Source organism: Cloeon dipterum, chromosome X (genome assembly GCF_949628265.1).
Source record: "Cloeon dipterum chromosome X, ieCloDipt1.1, whole genome shotgun sequence".
NCBI classification, from domain to species: Eukaryota; Metazoa; Arthropoda; class Insecta; order Ephemeroptera; family Baetidae; genus Cloeon; species Cloeon dipterum.
The window spans coordinates 26,289,863-26,305,622 of record NC_088790.1 but is presented as its reverse complement, the minus strand read 5'-3'; the positions used below and the strand labels follow the sequence as shown (position 1 = coordinate 26,305,622).

At 40.5% G+C, this 15,760-nt stretch overlaps 3 protein-coding genes across 3 annotated transcripts in view; 2 read left to right on the top strand and 1 right to left on the bottom strand.

Moving 5' to 3' along the window:
* Positions 1-4,840, bottom strand: part of LOC135945797 (LHFPL tetraspan subfamily member 1 protein-like) — a 72,537-nt gene extending 67,697 nt beyond the window's left edge. The window contains exon 1 of the mRNA XM_065493676.1: positions 4,672-4,840. Within this exon, the coding sequence (XP_065349748.1) occupies positions 4,672-4,773 (102 nt within the window). The 5' untranslated portion in view covers positions 4,774-4,840. The remainder of the gene's footprint in view (positions 1-4,671) is intronic.
* A 1,726-nt stretch (positions 4,841-6,566) lies between these two features.
* Ctf4 (Chromosome transmission fidelity 4) lies at positions 6,567-12,934 on the top strand. The gene is made up of 17 exons (XM_065493779.1): positions 6,567-6,764; positions 6,848-6,962; positions 7,027-7,178; positions 7,230-7,338; positions 7,397-7,639; positions 7,900-8,154; positions 8,217-8,352; positions 8,670-8,761; positions 9,165-9,603; positions 10,504-10,730; positions 10,788-10,922; positions 10,979-11,158; positions 11,211-11,383; positions 11,792-11,895; positions 11,953-12,107; positions 12,320-12,586; positions 12,644-12,934. Exons 1-17 carry the CDS (start codon positions 6,688-6,690, stop codon positions 12,860-12,862), a joined length of 3,078 nt encoding a protein of 1,025 aa, XP_065349851.1. The 5' UTR covers positions 6,567-6,687; the 3' UTR covers positions 12,863-12,934.
* Positions 12,935-13,077: 143 nt separating this feature from the next.
* On the top strand, positions 13,078-15,545 carry CtsB (Cathepsin B). Its single transcript, XM_065493780.1, has 6 exons — positions 13,078-13,233; positions 13,638-13,758; positions 13,992-14,213; positions 14,297-14,497; positions 14,906-15,170; positions 15,236-15,545. The coding sequence occupies exons 2-6, from the start codon at positions 13,639-13,641 to the stop codon at positions 15,436-15,438; spliced, it is 1,011 nt and encodes a 336-aa protein (XP_065349852.1). The 5' UTR covers positions 13,078-13,233; position 13,638; the 3' UTR covers positions 15,439-15,545.
* The last annotated feature ends 215 nt before the right edge of the window (positions 15,546-15,760 follow it).

The window sequence follows — 15,760 nt, the reverse complement described above, 5'->3', positions numbered from 1 at the left end:
ATAACATTTTCATTGTCATTTTCAGTTCAGCACTGATTTCGCAACACTTGAAGTGCTGTTTCCGGACAGAGGCAATTCAATTTTCTCCTCCAAGCTCTTTTGTCACGCTACGCAGGCAATTCATGCAGTAATATTTCAATGCAAAAGTTTACAGACGCGAAAATTTAATATTTACGATCGTCGGGGCGCGCTTTTTGTATGCCATCAATCACAAAACTACCCTGCGCGAGGGCAATAAACGGCGGCAAAAAAGGAAAAGCTCTCGCGGGCCTCGTGGGAAAATGTGTATCGGCCGACTCACTCGCTCTCAGTTTATGACGTTTCAATTCGGAGACTGCTTTCTCGGAAGAGCTATATTATTGGCGAGGAGGAGTGAAAACCAAAAAAATTGGACGCCGCATTGCATCGATTTGTGCTGTTTTCCGAATCGAAAGACAGCTTCATGTCCGTGTGTGTCGGAAATAATCTCGATCGCCCACCATCCCTTGACCTCTTCATTCTTTCTGCCGAATCGCCGTTATTGTGTGATTGCGAGTTGAGGGCGCACGGCGTTTCAGATTTTCTGCTGATTGCTCCCTCGAGGGCTGCGCGCGGAATATGAGAAATCGGAACAATGGAGAGGAAAAGCGGCAAAAGCGCGCGTGCTAGCAAAATTCATTACTCGTCGTGCCGCGCTGCGGATATTGCCACATTAAGCTTGCTTTAATTGTGTGCTTTAACGAGTAATTCCACGAATATTTATCTCACGCTGCGTTAAATATTCAAAGACGGGGGAGCGTTAAAACTGCTTGCGTTTGCAATGTGGCAATAACGAGGATAGGGTCCATTTGATAGCATATGGAATTGCAAAATGCATGCAACGTTTCGTTATACATACGGTTATTGCAGAGGTAGAAGCTGTTCTTGTTTATTGTTCCCCGGTCATACTCTTTGAAAGCTTTTCCTTTAAGTGGATTGATTTTCATAATTCAGGAAAATTGATTTTACCTTAGCACTTTAAATATTCTCATGAAACTGGGTCACAGCTTAAATTTATCCAGAATTCCTTTAAAGTTTCCTGGAAAATAAGCTCCTAAAGTTGGAGTTCTTTGTGGAAAAATCTATAAAAAAAAATGTCACAGAAGAGAAAACTTGAGAAATTTGGACTATTTTTTAAAATTTTTAATAGTAAAGAAATTCTCTTTTTGTAATAATACTTTTGTAGAGTTAAAAATAAATTTTCTGAATTTCCTAAACAATCAACTCGATGGACTGCTTTCTGAATTGCAGCCAACAATGAATTTTAAACTGGCGGGGGTCAGATTTGCGACAAAATTGGTTCCCACTGCGCAGATCCAAGATGGCGTCTGAATACGGGAAGCAAAAAGCTCTCTTTGGATTGCCGTACGAGTGTCAAGAGTTTGTTTTTACGATCCAAAAGACACAATTAGTACAAGTAATGCAAATATGACACAATATTTACGAAAACTTGGCTCTTTTCGCCCATTTTCAAGCGACCGATTTTTCGCGCCATAATCCACCGGCGCACGAATCTGACCCCCGCTGTTTTAAACTTTGATCAATCAATGAATAATTGATTAAACCAATTATTTTTTTAAGCAACAACGCAAAAATGAAGCTCATTTCTGTTATCTCCTCCAAATCTTGTTAAAAATTCTGGTGAAATGGAAACTCCTCTTATTAGCACACAACTTTATACTCCTCCCGTGAGAGGCACCAAGTTTCCATCACGATTACTCACTCACGCGCTTATATGAAAATGTGTTCGTCGTCCCAATAATGATGTTCAGCTTCCGCGAACTCCGCTCTATACACACACTGATAGCTGAGCGTCGCATTTGCCGTGTCGTGGAATCGATTTCCGAAGCGAAATAATAATTAGCAAGTCTTCGTGCGTGGCATAGATTATGAGATGGTCCCCGTGGGAGCGTCGAACGCCGCAAAAGGGCCAATATCTCGATGCTGCTTGTCCACGGTGTGTGTGCTTTGGCCCTAATTTGGCCAAGCGTGATCTCCAGGTCTTTCTACAGGCCTCACTTATTGCTAAAAACCTGAGCCGACCGAATTGCTTTAGATTTTACAACTAATTTAAAATTGATGGGTGATTTTCTTATGCATTAATTTAATTGTAAGGTAAATTAAAGCCCGTGTTTACTGAAAATCAGCTCTCAAAATTCATTTGGGGCATTTTTAGTTGCAAATAAAATAAAAATACTAAAATAATGACATGAATTATATTTTTTTAATTGAAAGGGGCATTTAAATTTAACAAAATTCGTCCTTATTCCAATAAAAAAGAATTGATTGAGTTTGAAATTGTAGCTATAAGCTCTCATAATTTTTAAACATTTATTTTGGAAACTATACCTGTAAGAAAGATTTTCTCCTTATTATTTTTAACGAAAATTTTAATATCCTGAGAGTGAGCAGAATTTTCTTTGATGAGAAATTCCCATTTCCACTCTTCTCGCAATTTTTTCGCTTCGATTTTATTAGCGATTTCCGCGTCATTTTTTTTTATTTGGCTGATGCAGGGTTCTAATCCAAGCGAGTGACCAAACAACAGGTAACTCGCGTGCGTGTTGTGCTTGGCCAGTCCTCTCTGGATGGCTCGCTTCTCTTTGGCAGAGGCTCTATATATATTACCAACTTTCCGCCCCCAACCCACCAAGGTAAACAGCCTTTACCTACTCTGGTGACGCCGCAATAATAATAATAACACTCGGAGTGGATGTCGCACAATACGAGGCCCTCGCTGTGAGTCTGCGGAGAACGCACGCGCTCGGCTTTTTTCTAATTTAGTGTTAAATGGAGTGCTCCTCGCGGACGGCGAGCAAAATTAAGTTTCACCCTTGGAACGAGGGCGAGGAGAAGGAGCTCGGTAAATAATAAATTACAGCAGCTGGCTGTGTCTACACAACGAGCCACTTAATTGCATTATCATTTTGCATTATGTCTCCCAAATTGTGAGCGCCTGCTTGAGTTGACTCGAGTCGGGAAAAGGCAAATAAAGGCACGACCATTTCTCATTTCTTCCCCGCAGAAATATAAATAATACGCCACGATCGAAAGAGAGATGCTCCTCTGTTTTCTTTTCGTCAACAAGAACAGGAACCTGGAGAGGACAGGCTGCCAGTTGAATTTTTCTAATATTTGTTTTCTTTGTTGTATGAATGACGAGCGTTTTTCACCAAAAACCAGTCGGAGGTTTTTGTAATAAAAAGACTAACATTTTAAAGATCAATAAAAAGAGAAATACATTTTCCTCATTTTAAAATCCGACGTGCAGCCTCTCTTATCACGTTCCTCACAGTCAGAGAGAGTTGACAGGCAGAAGAGGAGTGTCATTTTTATTAAAGCGGCACTGGTAGACTGGGGTATTTCATTTTTGACATTGTCAATCGATACCTGAGACTCGAATTAAGTGTGTCAGCTGAACCCGAATCACTCGGTCGAAAATTCGACAGGATGAACCAAAAATCTGTGGAAACCGTTAACGGTTTTTATTGTTCTGAACTTAGCAAAGAATGCCCCAATAACGCCGGCAACTAATCAGAGACGAGAGCGGTTTTCTGATTGGTTTAAAACCCAGACAGCAGCGCCACAGCGATAGTCAAGCGACAATTAAGTCTAGCTGCTTGTTAATTTTACGTTGGCTGTCGCTGTGGCGCTGCTGTCTCAATCTTAGACCAGTAATATACGTCAAATAGAGCCAATCAGAGCATGGCGTGGTTTTCTGACTGGTCATTTTTTAAGTTCAGACTAAAAACAGCTTAATTAACGCGATTTTTACGCTTTCACCGAATTACAGTACGTTTTGGCGAGTTTTCGACCGAATGTTTAGCTGCCTAAACTAATTTGAAACCTCTGGAATCGTTTGGCGCTGTACTAAAATAAAATTTACAAGCATAATTTTAAAGGAATATCGTTTTGAATCAAAACTTCCCATGCAAGATTCACTGTTTTCAACGCCTTTGTTAATTTCACTCCTAAATGCAGCAAGTTCCCCGTTGTTTATTTATTCGTGTCTCGTCGACTGGGGCGAAGCAAAGCTCGAAATTCACAGATAGGGCTAGAAAGTAAACAAGGGCGCTGTTGAAAACATTCCTTTGATGAGCTCTCGCTAGCTGGAAGGCACTGTCTGAGACTTGAATCCAGACAAAACCGATTTTTCTTCCCTTTCAGTCACGAGAATAGCCCATATTTCACGCTCCAAGCGAGCCAATTAATTTTTTTTTTACTGACACTACACGGAGGCAAATCGATTTTTCAAGTCCAGCAGTTACAATTTCAATAGAATAAGATTTTCCTCTCCTGCGGGGAAAATGTTTCTATTTCTGTAGCGAGCTTTTGTATGAAGGAGCTGTTGCTCCAGCGGCAGGAGAGTAAAAATGCTCTCCTCTCTGCTCCACGCCGACCGGCTGGCGTGTGTCTGTTTACAGCGAGCGAGGAGTCAGTTGTTCGACCTCACAACCAAATAATAATGCATTCCGACGCGGCAGGTGGAACGAAACACGAAACAAGCCAAAACTTCCACAGAAAAAATTACAGATTTAATTGTCACGAGTCGAGTGTTCCGTAAATAAAATCACGAGACGACGGTGACACACCTTCAGACGACGAGGAAGCGTTTAATTTAATAATTTTAACTGGCGAATTTGATCAACTGACCTTGATCCAGTATGGAAGGTAGAAGCCGGTGGAGCAGGCGAGCGCCGAGACGAGCGAGAGGAAGGCCCACAGGATGCCGAGAGCCGTGAGCGAAGTGGCCATGCTGTCGCGGCTCGGAGCGGGCGCCTCGTTTGGATCTGCACTGCACGCGGGCCCAGCCTCGACTGACTCACTCTCTCACTCGCTTCACTCGGCGCCTCGCGAGCGAGGAGCGAGGAACGAGCTCGAGCCCACGGCCAGATGAGAGAAGCAACCCGCCTGCTCTCCTAGCATGTACGCGCGTACACGCTCGCTCATATTAACAGGGGCATCATGAGCGAGCTATTATTAAATTTGTTTAAGTACGCCTGAAGAGAATTAATATCTGGCTTCCATCATCGTTCATCTCGGCTGAGTGGTTCTGTGAACACGTTCTGCAAGGAATTAATTTTTAGAGTGTCAAAAGTGTAACAAGCTGTGCTTCAAGCTTCGCAGCAGCTGTCGTAATATAACAAGAGGAATTTTTTGGAAACGCCATTTTGATCTTTTTGAGGGAATTCTTAAACCATCACCATTAATTTTTAACCGAGTTATTTTTCATTTAAGCATACAAAAAAATTAACGATCATTTCAATTATTTTAATTTTGGCTCTTAAATGTGATACAAACGATCCTGGATAAAAAAGCAAATATATGTTTGGGGCGTTCATTCAAGTCCCTAATAAAGAAATGTTGAGTGTCGTGTTTTTTTATTATTATTTTATCGACCCAATAAAAAGAAGAAATAAAAGAAGATGCTCTCCTCGCACGCCACTGGCCTCATCTCGTCTTTATGTGGGAAGTAATGCTCTCTAGTGATGGCGTAGGTGTCTGTTGGGTGCGATGATAAACAGACTTTCCATTAGAGACCATAAAACGAATGCAGCATGCTGCTTGCATTTATAAAAAATAGAGTGCATCTTTGATACGAAGCATGAAATGAGAACATTCTTTGAGGTCTTTAGCAAAATCCATAAAATTTTGTGATCATTTAATGGTCCACTTGATTTACCAGATGATTTAAGTGTTCACACAGCACACATGCGCCATTCAGGAACAGATTCAGCTAATTTGTGGTCTTTAAAAATAATTTTTAAAACTTTTTTCAAATCAGAATTTTTGCACCGTTGATTTTAGCGATTTTTCTCATTTTTCAGCAGGATAATTTTCACCAATACCAATCGGGAAATGCCATATTTTTTATTTGACGTAATTTAAAATAAAAAGTCAACATTTTCAAATGGAGATATGAAGATCACAAAAAGTTTACTTGTAATAGAAGTGAATTGCCAGGTGAAGCAGAAAGCGCAATTCTGATTCTCTCAAGATGCATTATTTACATAGAAAAATTTAATGTACATTCCTGTCTTGGAATTGCGATTCGTTATGTTACGAAAAACTGGTTGGAAAAATTGGAAAAATCTAAAAATGATCAAAGCGTATTTTACCAATACCAACAATACATACCTATTTTTCTTTTTTCTCATCTAATTCAAGTGCAATTAAAATTTAAAAAAATCTTTTCAATTTTTTAATTGAATTACTACTGAAAGACAATTCGCAAAAGTGTTGCAAGTTGCGGTGAGCGATGCGATCGCGCAGTTCACGTTCACAGTCAGATACACAACCGCGTGGCTTTCGCGCCAAAATCTTTCAATATTATCAGAGTGTAGAAACACTCAGAAAGTTTTAAAGTCAAATAGAGGTTATCACAACACGACCTTGAAAATTGGAGTTGATTTAATAATAGTCTCAGAATAAAGAATGATTGCGACTTTCATCAGTTGTAAATTCCTGAAATTCGTCCAAGAACTGAGCTCTACTTTCTCTCGCGGATGATCTCCTTTACAAAATCCTATATCTCTCCGCGCCAGCTGCGTGTGTTGTGAGTGAGTGCGCGGGAAAGGAAGATCAACACCTGAGCTCCTGCGGGCTGTCACTGTGTAATACCTGATTTCGTCTCAAATTTGCACTTCAAAGCAACTGAGGTTTTTAAAAATGACCATGGAGATTTCTCCAACGCGTTACGCGCATTCGGACGGCCACACGGACGTCTGCTACAGCTCGGACGGCAAGTGAGTTTCGTTTAGTTTTGCTCCACCACGTAAAATACATTAGGGTAGGTTTGTGTATGTACTGATAACTTTTTGTTTCTAAGATACATTTTGACTTGTGGAACCGATTCGGACGTACGAAAGTGGTGCAACATCGAGGACGATGATCCGCAGGCGCTGGGAACGAAAAATTTGAATGCCATCGCTCTCGTTTCAATGGTAATTAATCAATTTTGTCACAAAAAAAATGCATTTAAATATAATTATGGATGTCGCTTTGCAGAAAGACAAGATCTATGTGTCTGGTGATGATAATAAGGTTGCGATTTACTCACTCAGCGAATTGGCGCATGAGGGAATACTCAGGAGGGCATCGGCGCCAATCACCTGTCTTTCATTATCCACCAATGGCAATTTGGTTGCTTCTGGAGGATGGTATGCCTTTCAGTAAAACTGGCTGAATATTAATTAAAATTATATTTCTAGTGATTTTGCGATTAATGTGACCGAAACGGAATCTCACAAGGACTCGGTGTTTAATGGACATACTGCTCCAATCTTGTCTGTGGTAATTGATCCCAAGGGGGAATTCCTGGTAAAAATTATTGAATGTACCTCCTGATTAAATCCTAATTCTGATTTAAACCTAACAGGCGTCCTCCAGCTGTGATGGTTCAGTCAGGGTGTGGGAGATCTCCAGCTGCCAGCAAGTCCAGTCTTGGACAAACTGCTTTGCCAGCTCAAACGACTTCCATGCCTCGAGCACGCTGGCTAGAATGTCCTGGCAGCCCAGAGATGGCAAGGTGCTGGCCGTCCCAAGCGGCGAGACGATCAAGCTGTACCAGAGGGGCAACTGGAGCGAAATTATGACGCTCCGCAACCCCGCCATCACCAAGGTGAGAGACAATGTGGTCATAAAAGTCTAAGCAGGGTTGCATTTCTTTACCACCTGCGTTTTAACAGTAGTTGATCTTTCCTGAAGAAATGTAAATGCGATTTAAATTTAAATATTTTTAATTTTTATATGAAAGAGAGCTTAATTCTCTTCATTTCATTGGCTTTGGAATTTGTACATATATAATTGGACTCTAAATTCTTTTCATTTTATTTCCTGAATTCACAAATCATCTTATTTTTGATTGAAATCTTTGAACAGCCATTCAGCATTGCCAGTTTTTCACCCTGTGGTCGTCTCCTGGTCGCAACCTCAGGGGATGGAACGTGGTCTCTCTTTGATGTCGCTTCCAACTTTAAACTGATCTCAACCGAGAAGAACCCGAGAGGAGCGGTTGTCACTGGGCTGGCATGGAAGCCGAAAGAAAGATCTTTAGCTTTCTGCAACTTTGAGGGAGACCTTGGCATCCTGACTGTCACCCTGGCAGACGAGGATCCGAAACCTGTGGTTGAAATTGTAACAGTTTTCTAATTAATTTATACTGTGATTGGACTGACAGTGAGTTCTTTTGGAAACAGGATGAGCAGGTTGTGGCAGAAAATGGAATCGAGGACGGAATTACATCTGATTTTGACATGGATGACTTTGATGATAAGCTGATTGAGGAAAGAGTTGCATCAAGAATGAGTGCGGTGTCAGGGTCCGTCGCCACAGGTAATTGAAAATTATTTAATTCTGATACTAAGTTTCAAATATTGCTGAAAATGGTTTGGGAATGAAAATAATGTAAATAAACAATTGGAGAAAAACGCCTTAGTTTGCAGAGGGAATTTTAAATTTGCTTAACAAGTACGGTTAGGAATAGAGCGTCCATCGAGATTGTGCAAGCATAAAATTTCTTCCTTAAACTAGGAATTTTTTCTCCAATTTGTTTAAGTGTCTTTTTAATTCTTTATGGTCAATGCAACAGGGTCAGATTGTGGATTTAGTTTATAAATTTAAATTTGTTGTTTTCACTGTCCTTTTTACAGGCCAAATAGTGCCGAAAGTTGAGGCCTCCTTTTCTATGCAGGAAGCATTTCAACCTAGCGCCTGTCCCGTCCACTTGCAACGCAGATTCATGGTAAAACCATTCAAAACATATTTTTAGCGACAAACCAAGAGATACTTAATGACTAGAGGTCTCAGCCACTAGATTTAAGACAGCAGCTGGCGGGACCAGCTTAGCCGAATTGTTTTGCTGCAGCGGCTGGACATTTTCACGGGCGGCTGGCGCGGCTGACAATATTAATAATAAACGTTATTTTTAAGAGTGCTTAATTGGCCGAAGTGCCAGAAGACATTTTTTCTCCTATACTTTAATTTTCAACCCTTTTTCACCGGCGGCTGGCGCAGCGCAGCTCAACTGGCTGAGACCTCTAAATGACGCCTCTCTCAGTTTCAATGTAGAATCATCAACTAAAACCTAATAAATAGACAGCTGCCCCTTTTGCCTTTTGATTTATAAATATTTTACTCATTCTCAGGTGTACAACAACGTGGGAATAGTCATTTCGGTGGTGGACGACGTGGACACTTCGACCATCGACGTGGAGTTTCACAACATCAGCGTGCACCACAACTTCTCGCTTCCAAACATCTTTGAACACACAATTTGCACGCTGACAGAGGAAGTGCTGGTGCTGTCAGGCCCTCGGCAGGATTCGACCGACAGCAGCAAGGTGGTGGTGCAGCTGCTGCAGGGCGCTGACGTCTCCAGGGAGTGGATGGTGGACCTGCTGCCAGGCGAGGAGGCCGTCTGCGTGGCTGCTGGCCTCGGCTTCGTGGCCGTCGGCACCAATGAAGGTGCGGTCCGGCTTTTCTCCACCGGCGGGATGCAGAGAGATGTGCTGTCTATTGGCGGGAAAATCGTCAGCATGAGTGCCCATGGCAAGCAGCTTATGGTCGTCTACCACGCTGGATTAGGTGCGTTGAAATTTTCTATTATGTTCCGGAAATTCTGGCTTTTTTAAATAATTTTGGACCATTGGTTTAATTGGCAAAAAGTGGCTATAATTAGTAATTAGTAAATATAAAATAATTCAAGTATAGAAAAGATCCCTACACCTCAAATATAAAAATTTGAATGTTCACAAAAAAATCAATACATAATTTTCTTTATAGGTTCAACAATGCAAAATGTTCTCAACTGTTGGCCTCTAAAGGTCTTCTTTATGTGGATAACATTCAACCTTTTTGCTTTGTTTAACATTTTCACCTCTTCATCCCCACAATCAATGTTCAACTAGCAAAGAAGGGCCCAGTAATAATTAAATTTCAGAGTTTTGGCAAATTTCCCACAAAATCTGCCATTATTCTTAATATTTTTCCACTTCCAAACCGATTTGGATCCTCTATCTATGGAATTTGCACACTTAATTTTAATAAAACTGTTTTTAAATGATAGTGTTGGCGAAAAAATTGATTCAAATTGAAAATGTAAAATCATATCAATTTATATAGAAAAAACTTGAGACTGCTTGATATGAAAATATTTCACAAATTTAAATGTTTCAAAATCACGTCAATTTCAATTAATCTTCAGAGGCTGTTGTTCTACTTATTGCAACCGCATGTTTATAAATTCCTTTAATTCAATCAACTGCTGTTAAACTTTCTCTTTATGGGTTAAAAGTTTTATTTATTTTATTCTTTCTCTGGTGTGTATGACCTATTCTTGCTATTTTACTTTCGCATGTTTAAAAACAAAATTAATCACCTAGGATCTAGGCCACTGAGTTTCTGTTATTCCCAATACAAAAGCATACTTACGGATTTTAGGAATTAAAATCATTCAATAAATAAATTTAATTTTAATTCCCCCAGGAACCGATACTATTCAAAATTATGGGTACGTGGTGTACAGCATCCGCGACAACACGATCCGGTTTGCAAAGAGGCCGCAGCATCTGACCGTTCCTCCTGGCTGCACACTTCGCTGGATCGGCTTCACTGACGAAGGAAATCCAAGCTTCCTCGACTCTGACGGCAAAATCCACGCCATCTCTTACAACAACGTGGCTTACGTTCTCACCGATACTGAAAGACATGGGGTAATTATTATCCGACAGCAGTTCAAAGTAAAATATCTAAATTTTGGTATTAAACAGGAGAAGAGCTCCAGCAGTCATTATTTCCTGATTGGCGTCAATGAGACCGAAATGAAATTCAGAGCCATCCTGTGCAAAGGTGCTTACTACCCTCCCATCGCTCCAAGGCCGATCATGGGCGAAATTCTTATCCAGGTAAATTAATTAATAACTGATTGTATTGAATCCCTAAATTAATTACTCTGATCCAGGCTCCAATTTGTGAAGGTGAGTCGGCCAAGGGCAAGCTGGAGGAAGAGTACGTGCGAACCAAGAGGGCGGCGTACTCGTCCAAGCACATCTGTCCCAGCACTGGAATGCCCAAGGACGATGACTACTCCATTATCAGCACCGTCAAGTCCTTCAACACGACTCTTCTCAGGCTATTTGCTGTAATTATCGACCTGCTGTTTGTTTCTTTTGAATAATGGCCACGATTTTCAGATGGCTTGCGTGGCAGACATGGACACGAAGGCCTATGATATTTACAAGTTGATGACTGCCCCTGAGTGGAGAGTAAAAGCGAGGCAGTACGCGCACAGCAAGAACAAAAACCGGCTTTTAGAGAGACTGGAAGACTTTGTTGAACAGCCTGATTCTGAAGAAGAGACAGATATGTGAGTTGTCTCACTCTTAATCCTCTTTGTAACACAAGGCGGCCTATTTTCACTAAATTATCATTTTAATTACGTTTTCAGTATCAGAAAATGTTGAAATTTTCGCACGTAGTAAGCAATGAATCTGTCCCTGTAAATCAATACAAAAATTCGTGTTATGCGGAGTCTCTAATAGCCATAAGGATCCGAGTTTACCTCTGGAAATCAGATAAATGATTAAAATGATAAGAATATTTTTTCTGAGATGATTATCGAATGCATTAACTTAATTTTGGCTATTTTGATTTACCCTACAAAAATTTAAAGGTCCTCTAATTGAAAGTTGAAATTTCCAGACAAATTTTAGTGCGAAGACAGTAAAATAAAAAAATCACTCTCATTCCACGTTATAATATACTTTACTTACAGTATTGAGGAGAGTCAAGAGATTGAGCCGAGATTCAAAATTGTGAGCCAGCACAACAGCACAGAATCCTTCAGCAAATCCACAGAACCAATTGAACCAATGAGAGGTATTTCAAAATAAATACACTGCTCGTGCTTTTTACAACCAAAACAATATATTCCAGTGAGCAAGTTGAAGAAGCCCTTTTCCAGCCACAGAAGTTTCGAGATGTTCAGCAGCCCTGTCCAAGGTGGAGGCAATCCTTTTAAAAAGAACGCACCAAAGCCTCCTCTCAGTGAAACTTTGCTTAGCAAATACAGCAATTCGGAAGAACTGGACGTGAGTTTTACACTCTTTTTAATTTAGAAGTCTCAGCTCCGAGATTGACAGGCTGGCGTAGCTAATAATATTTTAATTGTAAATTTGATAGTGCTTAATGGTCCAAAGGGCCAGAAGACAATTTATCCTGCACTTTTTAATTATTGACCCTTTGTCACCGGCGGCTGGCGCGGCTGTCTGTAAAAAGAATTAATTTGTATCATTATTTACAGGTCACTCGGTCAGATTCGCCCGATAGCATGGACGTGTCAAATATGAGCTCAAAACACATGTCAGACTTTTCGGAAGCGTCTCAAGAAACAAATGCAGCACCCTCAGCTGTGATTCCCAAACAAACTGAAGCCGAGAGTGCGAAAGAAAATGCAAGCGGCTTGAACGACTTCAAAAAGTGGTTTGAGAATAACAAGACGAAACTCCAGGCAGAGCACCCTGGTCTCAAGTTGGCTGAATTGAAAAAAGAGGCCATCAAAGTTTTCAAAGTAGGTTTCTAAAAATTGTGTCCCTCTTTATTAATAACATTTATTTTATTTATTTAGTCTGAAAGTAAGGCTGGTGGAAAGAAGCGAGGGCCTGCTGACAAGGCAGATGCACCTGCACCCAAAAAGATGGCCATGAAAAAGCTTGATGCGTTTTTATTCAAGAAACAGGTCAAAGAGCCAGAACCGGCAGCAGAAGAAAACACTCAGTTTGAAGCGGAACCAGTTCAAACTGATTCCCTAGACAATACCTTAGTGTCAGACACCCCTGAGATCTAGTACTGGTTTACGCACATTAAATTTTAATTACAATACAAAGTATTTTTTAATAAACTATTTTCCTACAATTTATCTCAAACGTTTCAAGGTCAATGTTCTTCCCTCTGAACTGCGTCATTATTTTTTTTCTCTAGCGTTTATCTCTGCGTGAACTGTACGACTTTTTTACAACATTATGTTGTTATTATAACGCGCGTCTTTTCTTGATTTGGCCATAAGTGGTCACGTGACCGAGTCACATGATGTTTTGTAAGAATCAGAAGAATCACAGTCACAAGGTTTTTGTATAAAGCGTCAGTCGGCAGCTGCAGCTCATCCGCCTGTGCCGTGTAGCCAAAATCTTGCATTGGACTTTGGTTTAATTTCTGCAGGTAACAAAGTTTGACACTATTTTAAACAGGGTCGCATTTTTTAAAGCAGCTAGTGCAGCTTTTCTTAAAATTTACCAGTTTCTTGCAGGAAATTAATATTTGCACCTGTTTTCAATAATTTTTTAATTATTGGCTCGTGACCTCGACTTGACAAATTGTCAGAAAGAAATAATTAGAGAAATTGAGGCAGCAAACGGCAACTTAAAAGAAAAAATCTGCACATAGTAGAGGAAATTTTGACCTCTCTGACCGCTAGGAATTTTGGAATAAATTCATTGCATTCCTGGAGCAAGAAATTGGTAAAAATTGAGTTTAGAAAACCGGGTGGTAAGCAAATGCAACCCAGAGAACTTCATGAATTTCTCTTCCAGTTGATTTAAAGGTTTCGTTTTATTTTCCTCTAGGATGATGTTGTGGGGATTGTTATTGGCGACCTTAGTCGCGGCCTCAGCGGCAAATGTGGAGCTTGATCCGCTGTCTGATGAGTACATCGATCACATCAACTCCATGCATACCACTTGGAAAGTAAGTAATTAGACTTTAATTCCTTTAATTACATCAAAGGAGATTCTTAAGCCTAACCTCGGTCAAAAATTTTCATTTGGACAATTTTTTAGCGATTTAAATATAGATAGTTCCGAAAAAATTCGATTATTAATTTTTTTTAAATAAACTCAAAGTGAATGGTGAAATTTTTGAATAATTGACCAGATTTATCACATGATTTTATATGTTTTTGAACAAAATAATTATTATAGGCTGGCAGAAACTTCCACAAGAGCGTCTCCATGAAGTACATTACTGGACTGATGGGTGTGCACCCTAACTGGAGGGAACACACCTTGCCGACGAAGCAGACCATCTATGGAATCAGCTCAAACCTTGAAGAAATCCCTGAAAACTTTGACGCTAGAGATGCGTGGCCACAGTGCCCCACTCTGAAGGAAATTCGGGATCAAGGGTCGTGTGGATCTTGCTGGGTAAAAATAATACAATAAAAAATTAATTTCGAACTATCTTAAACGTTCTTTAAAAAAATACTTTTACTTATTAAAATTCTCAGGCTTTTGGAGCAGTCGAGGCCATTTCTGACCGTATCTGCATTCACTCCAACGGCACTGTCAACGCGCACATTTCCGCAGAGGACCTCTTGTCTTGCTGCCACTTGTGTGGTTTCGGCTGCAACGGTGGCTTCCCATCTAGTGCCTGGCGCTACTGGGTGCACAAGGGTCTCGTCAGTGGAGGCAACTACGGCTCCAAGCAGGTAATACAAAGACATTTAAAGAGGATTGATGCTGGAAAACCCTTGTTGCCAACCCTTAGGATTCATTTGAACCAAAAATTAATCCAAATAGCAATGTAATTTTTTTTAGAAAAGTGGCTGCAAAGTTAGCATCTGTCTCCTTACTTGAAATCCTATTTTATTTCACAACAAAGAGTTTCCCTTAAAGGATTCATACACTGTTGGACAGATCTCGACCAGAGGAATCAAAATCTGCCAAGAAAATGTGGTGAAGCGCTGCAAATTTTGGATAAAATTTGAATTTTTACCGTAGCATGGTCCTTTTTTAAGACCTTACGTGATAATTTTGTTGCCAGCTCTGCAAATTTTAATAATTTCTGGCTGAAACAGAACAACAGTAAAAGCCATACATTTTTCACCTCCTTCTAGGGTTGCCTGCCATACGAAATCGAACCTTGCGAACACCACGTGAACGGCACCCGGCTACCTTGCACCGGGGAAGGCCACACTCCCAAGTGCCAGAAGAAATGCCAACCAGACTACGACGTTCCGTACAACAAGGACAAGCACTTTGGCAAAACGTCCTATTCCATCGAGAGAAAGAATGTTGAGGAAATCCAGCGCGAGATCATGACCAACGGTCCAGTCGAGGCTGCATTCACGGTCTACAACGACTTCTTGCTCTACAAATCTGGTCAGCAGCTTGATTTTATTTTTTCGAGGAGCATAATATTAATAAAATTATTTTAAAATTCACAGGAGTGTACCAGCACGTTGACGGCTCTGCACTTGGAGGTCACGCTATCAAGATCCTGGGCTGGGGAGTCGAGAACGACACTCCCTACTGGCTGGTCGCCAACTCGTGGAACTCTGACTGGGGTGATGGTGGCTTCTTCAAGATTCTCAGGGGCCAGGACCACTGCGGCATTGAGGAATCGATTGCTGCTGGAATCCCTGCTTAAAATTGCCAAAGAATCTCTTAACTCTTCCAAAATAAATCTGAATAAATTTTCTTAACAGGATTGTTCGGATTTTCACTTGGTTTCTTTAATAAAAATTTGTATTGAAACTCTGCATTTTTTGTTCCTTTTAAAGCCCTCATTATGCCGGGAAAAAACACAGCATTTTATTTTGCGGTTTTTATGCAATTCTAATTGAAGATCACAATTTTTTATGGTGGATGATAAAAATAGGGATTTTTAAAAACCACTGGTTTCACCAAAAGAAGGAAACTTTTAACGCTTCGTCTTATTTTTTTAGGCGCAAAATGTGATCATTTCAGAG

Coding starts and splice junctions, on each gene's coding strand:
- CtsB (XM_065493780.1), top strand. CDS start 13,639: ATGATGTTGTGGGGATTGTTATTGGCGACCTTAGTCGCGGCCTCAGCG. Junction 14,214..14,296: donor GGTCGTGTGGATCTTGCTGG/GTAAAAATAATA, acceptor TAAAATTCTCAG/GCTTTTGGAGCAGTCGAGGC. Junction 14,498..14,905: donor GCAACTACGGCTCCAAGCAG/GTAATACAAAGA, acceptor ACCTCCTTCTAG/GGTTGCCTGCCATACGAAAT.
- Ctf4 (XM_065493779.1), top strand. CDS start 6,688: ATGACCATGGAGATTTCTCCAACGCGTTACGCGCATTCGGACGGCCAC. Junction 8,762..9,164: donor ACTTGCAACGCAGATTCATG/GTAAAACCATTC, acceptor ACTCATTCTCAG/GTGTACAACAACGTGGGAAT. Junction 11,896..11,952: donor ACCAATTGAACCAATGAGAG/GTATTTCAAAAT, acceptor AATATATTCCAG/TGAGCAAGTTGAAGAAGCCC.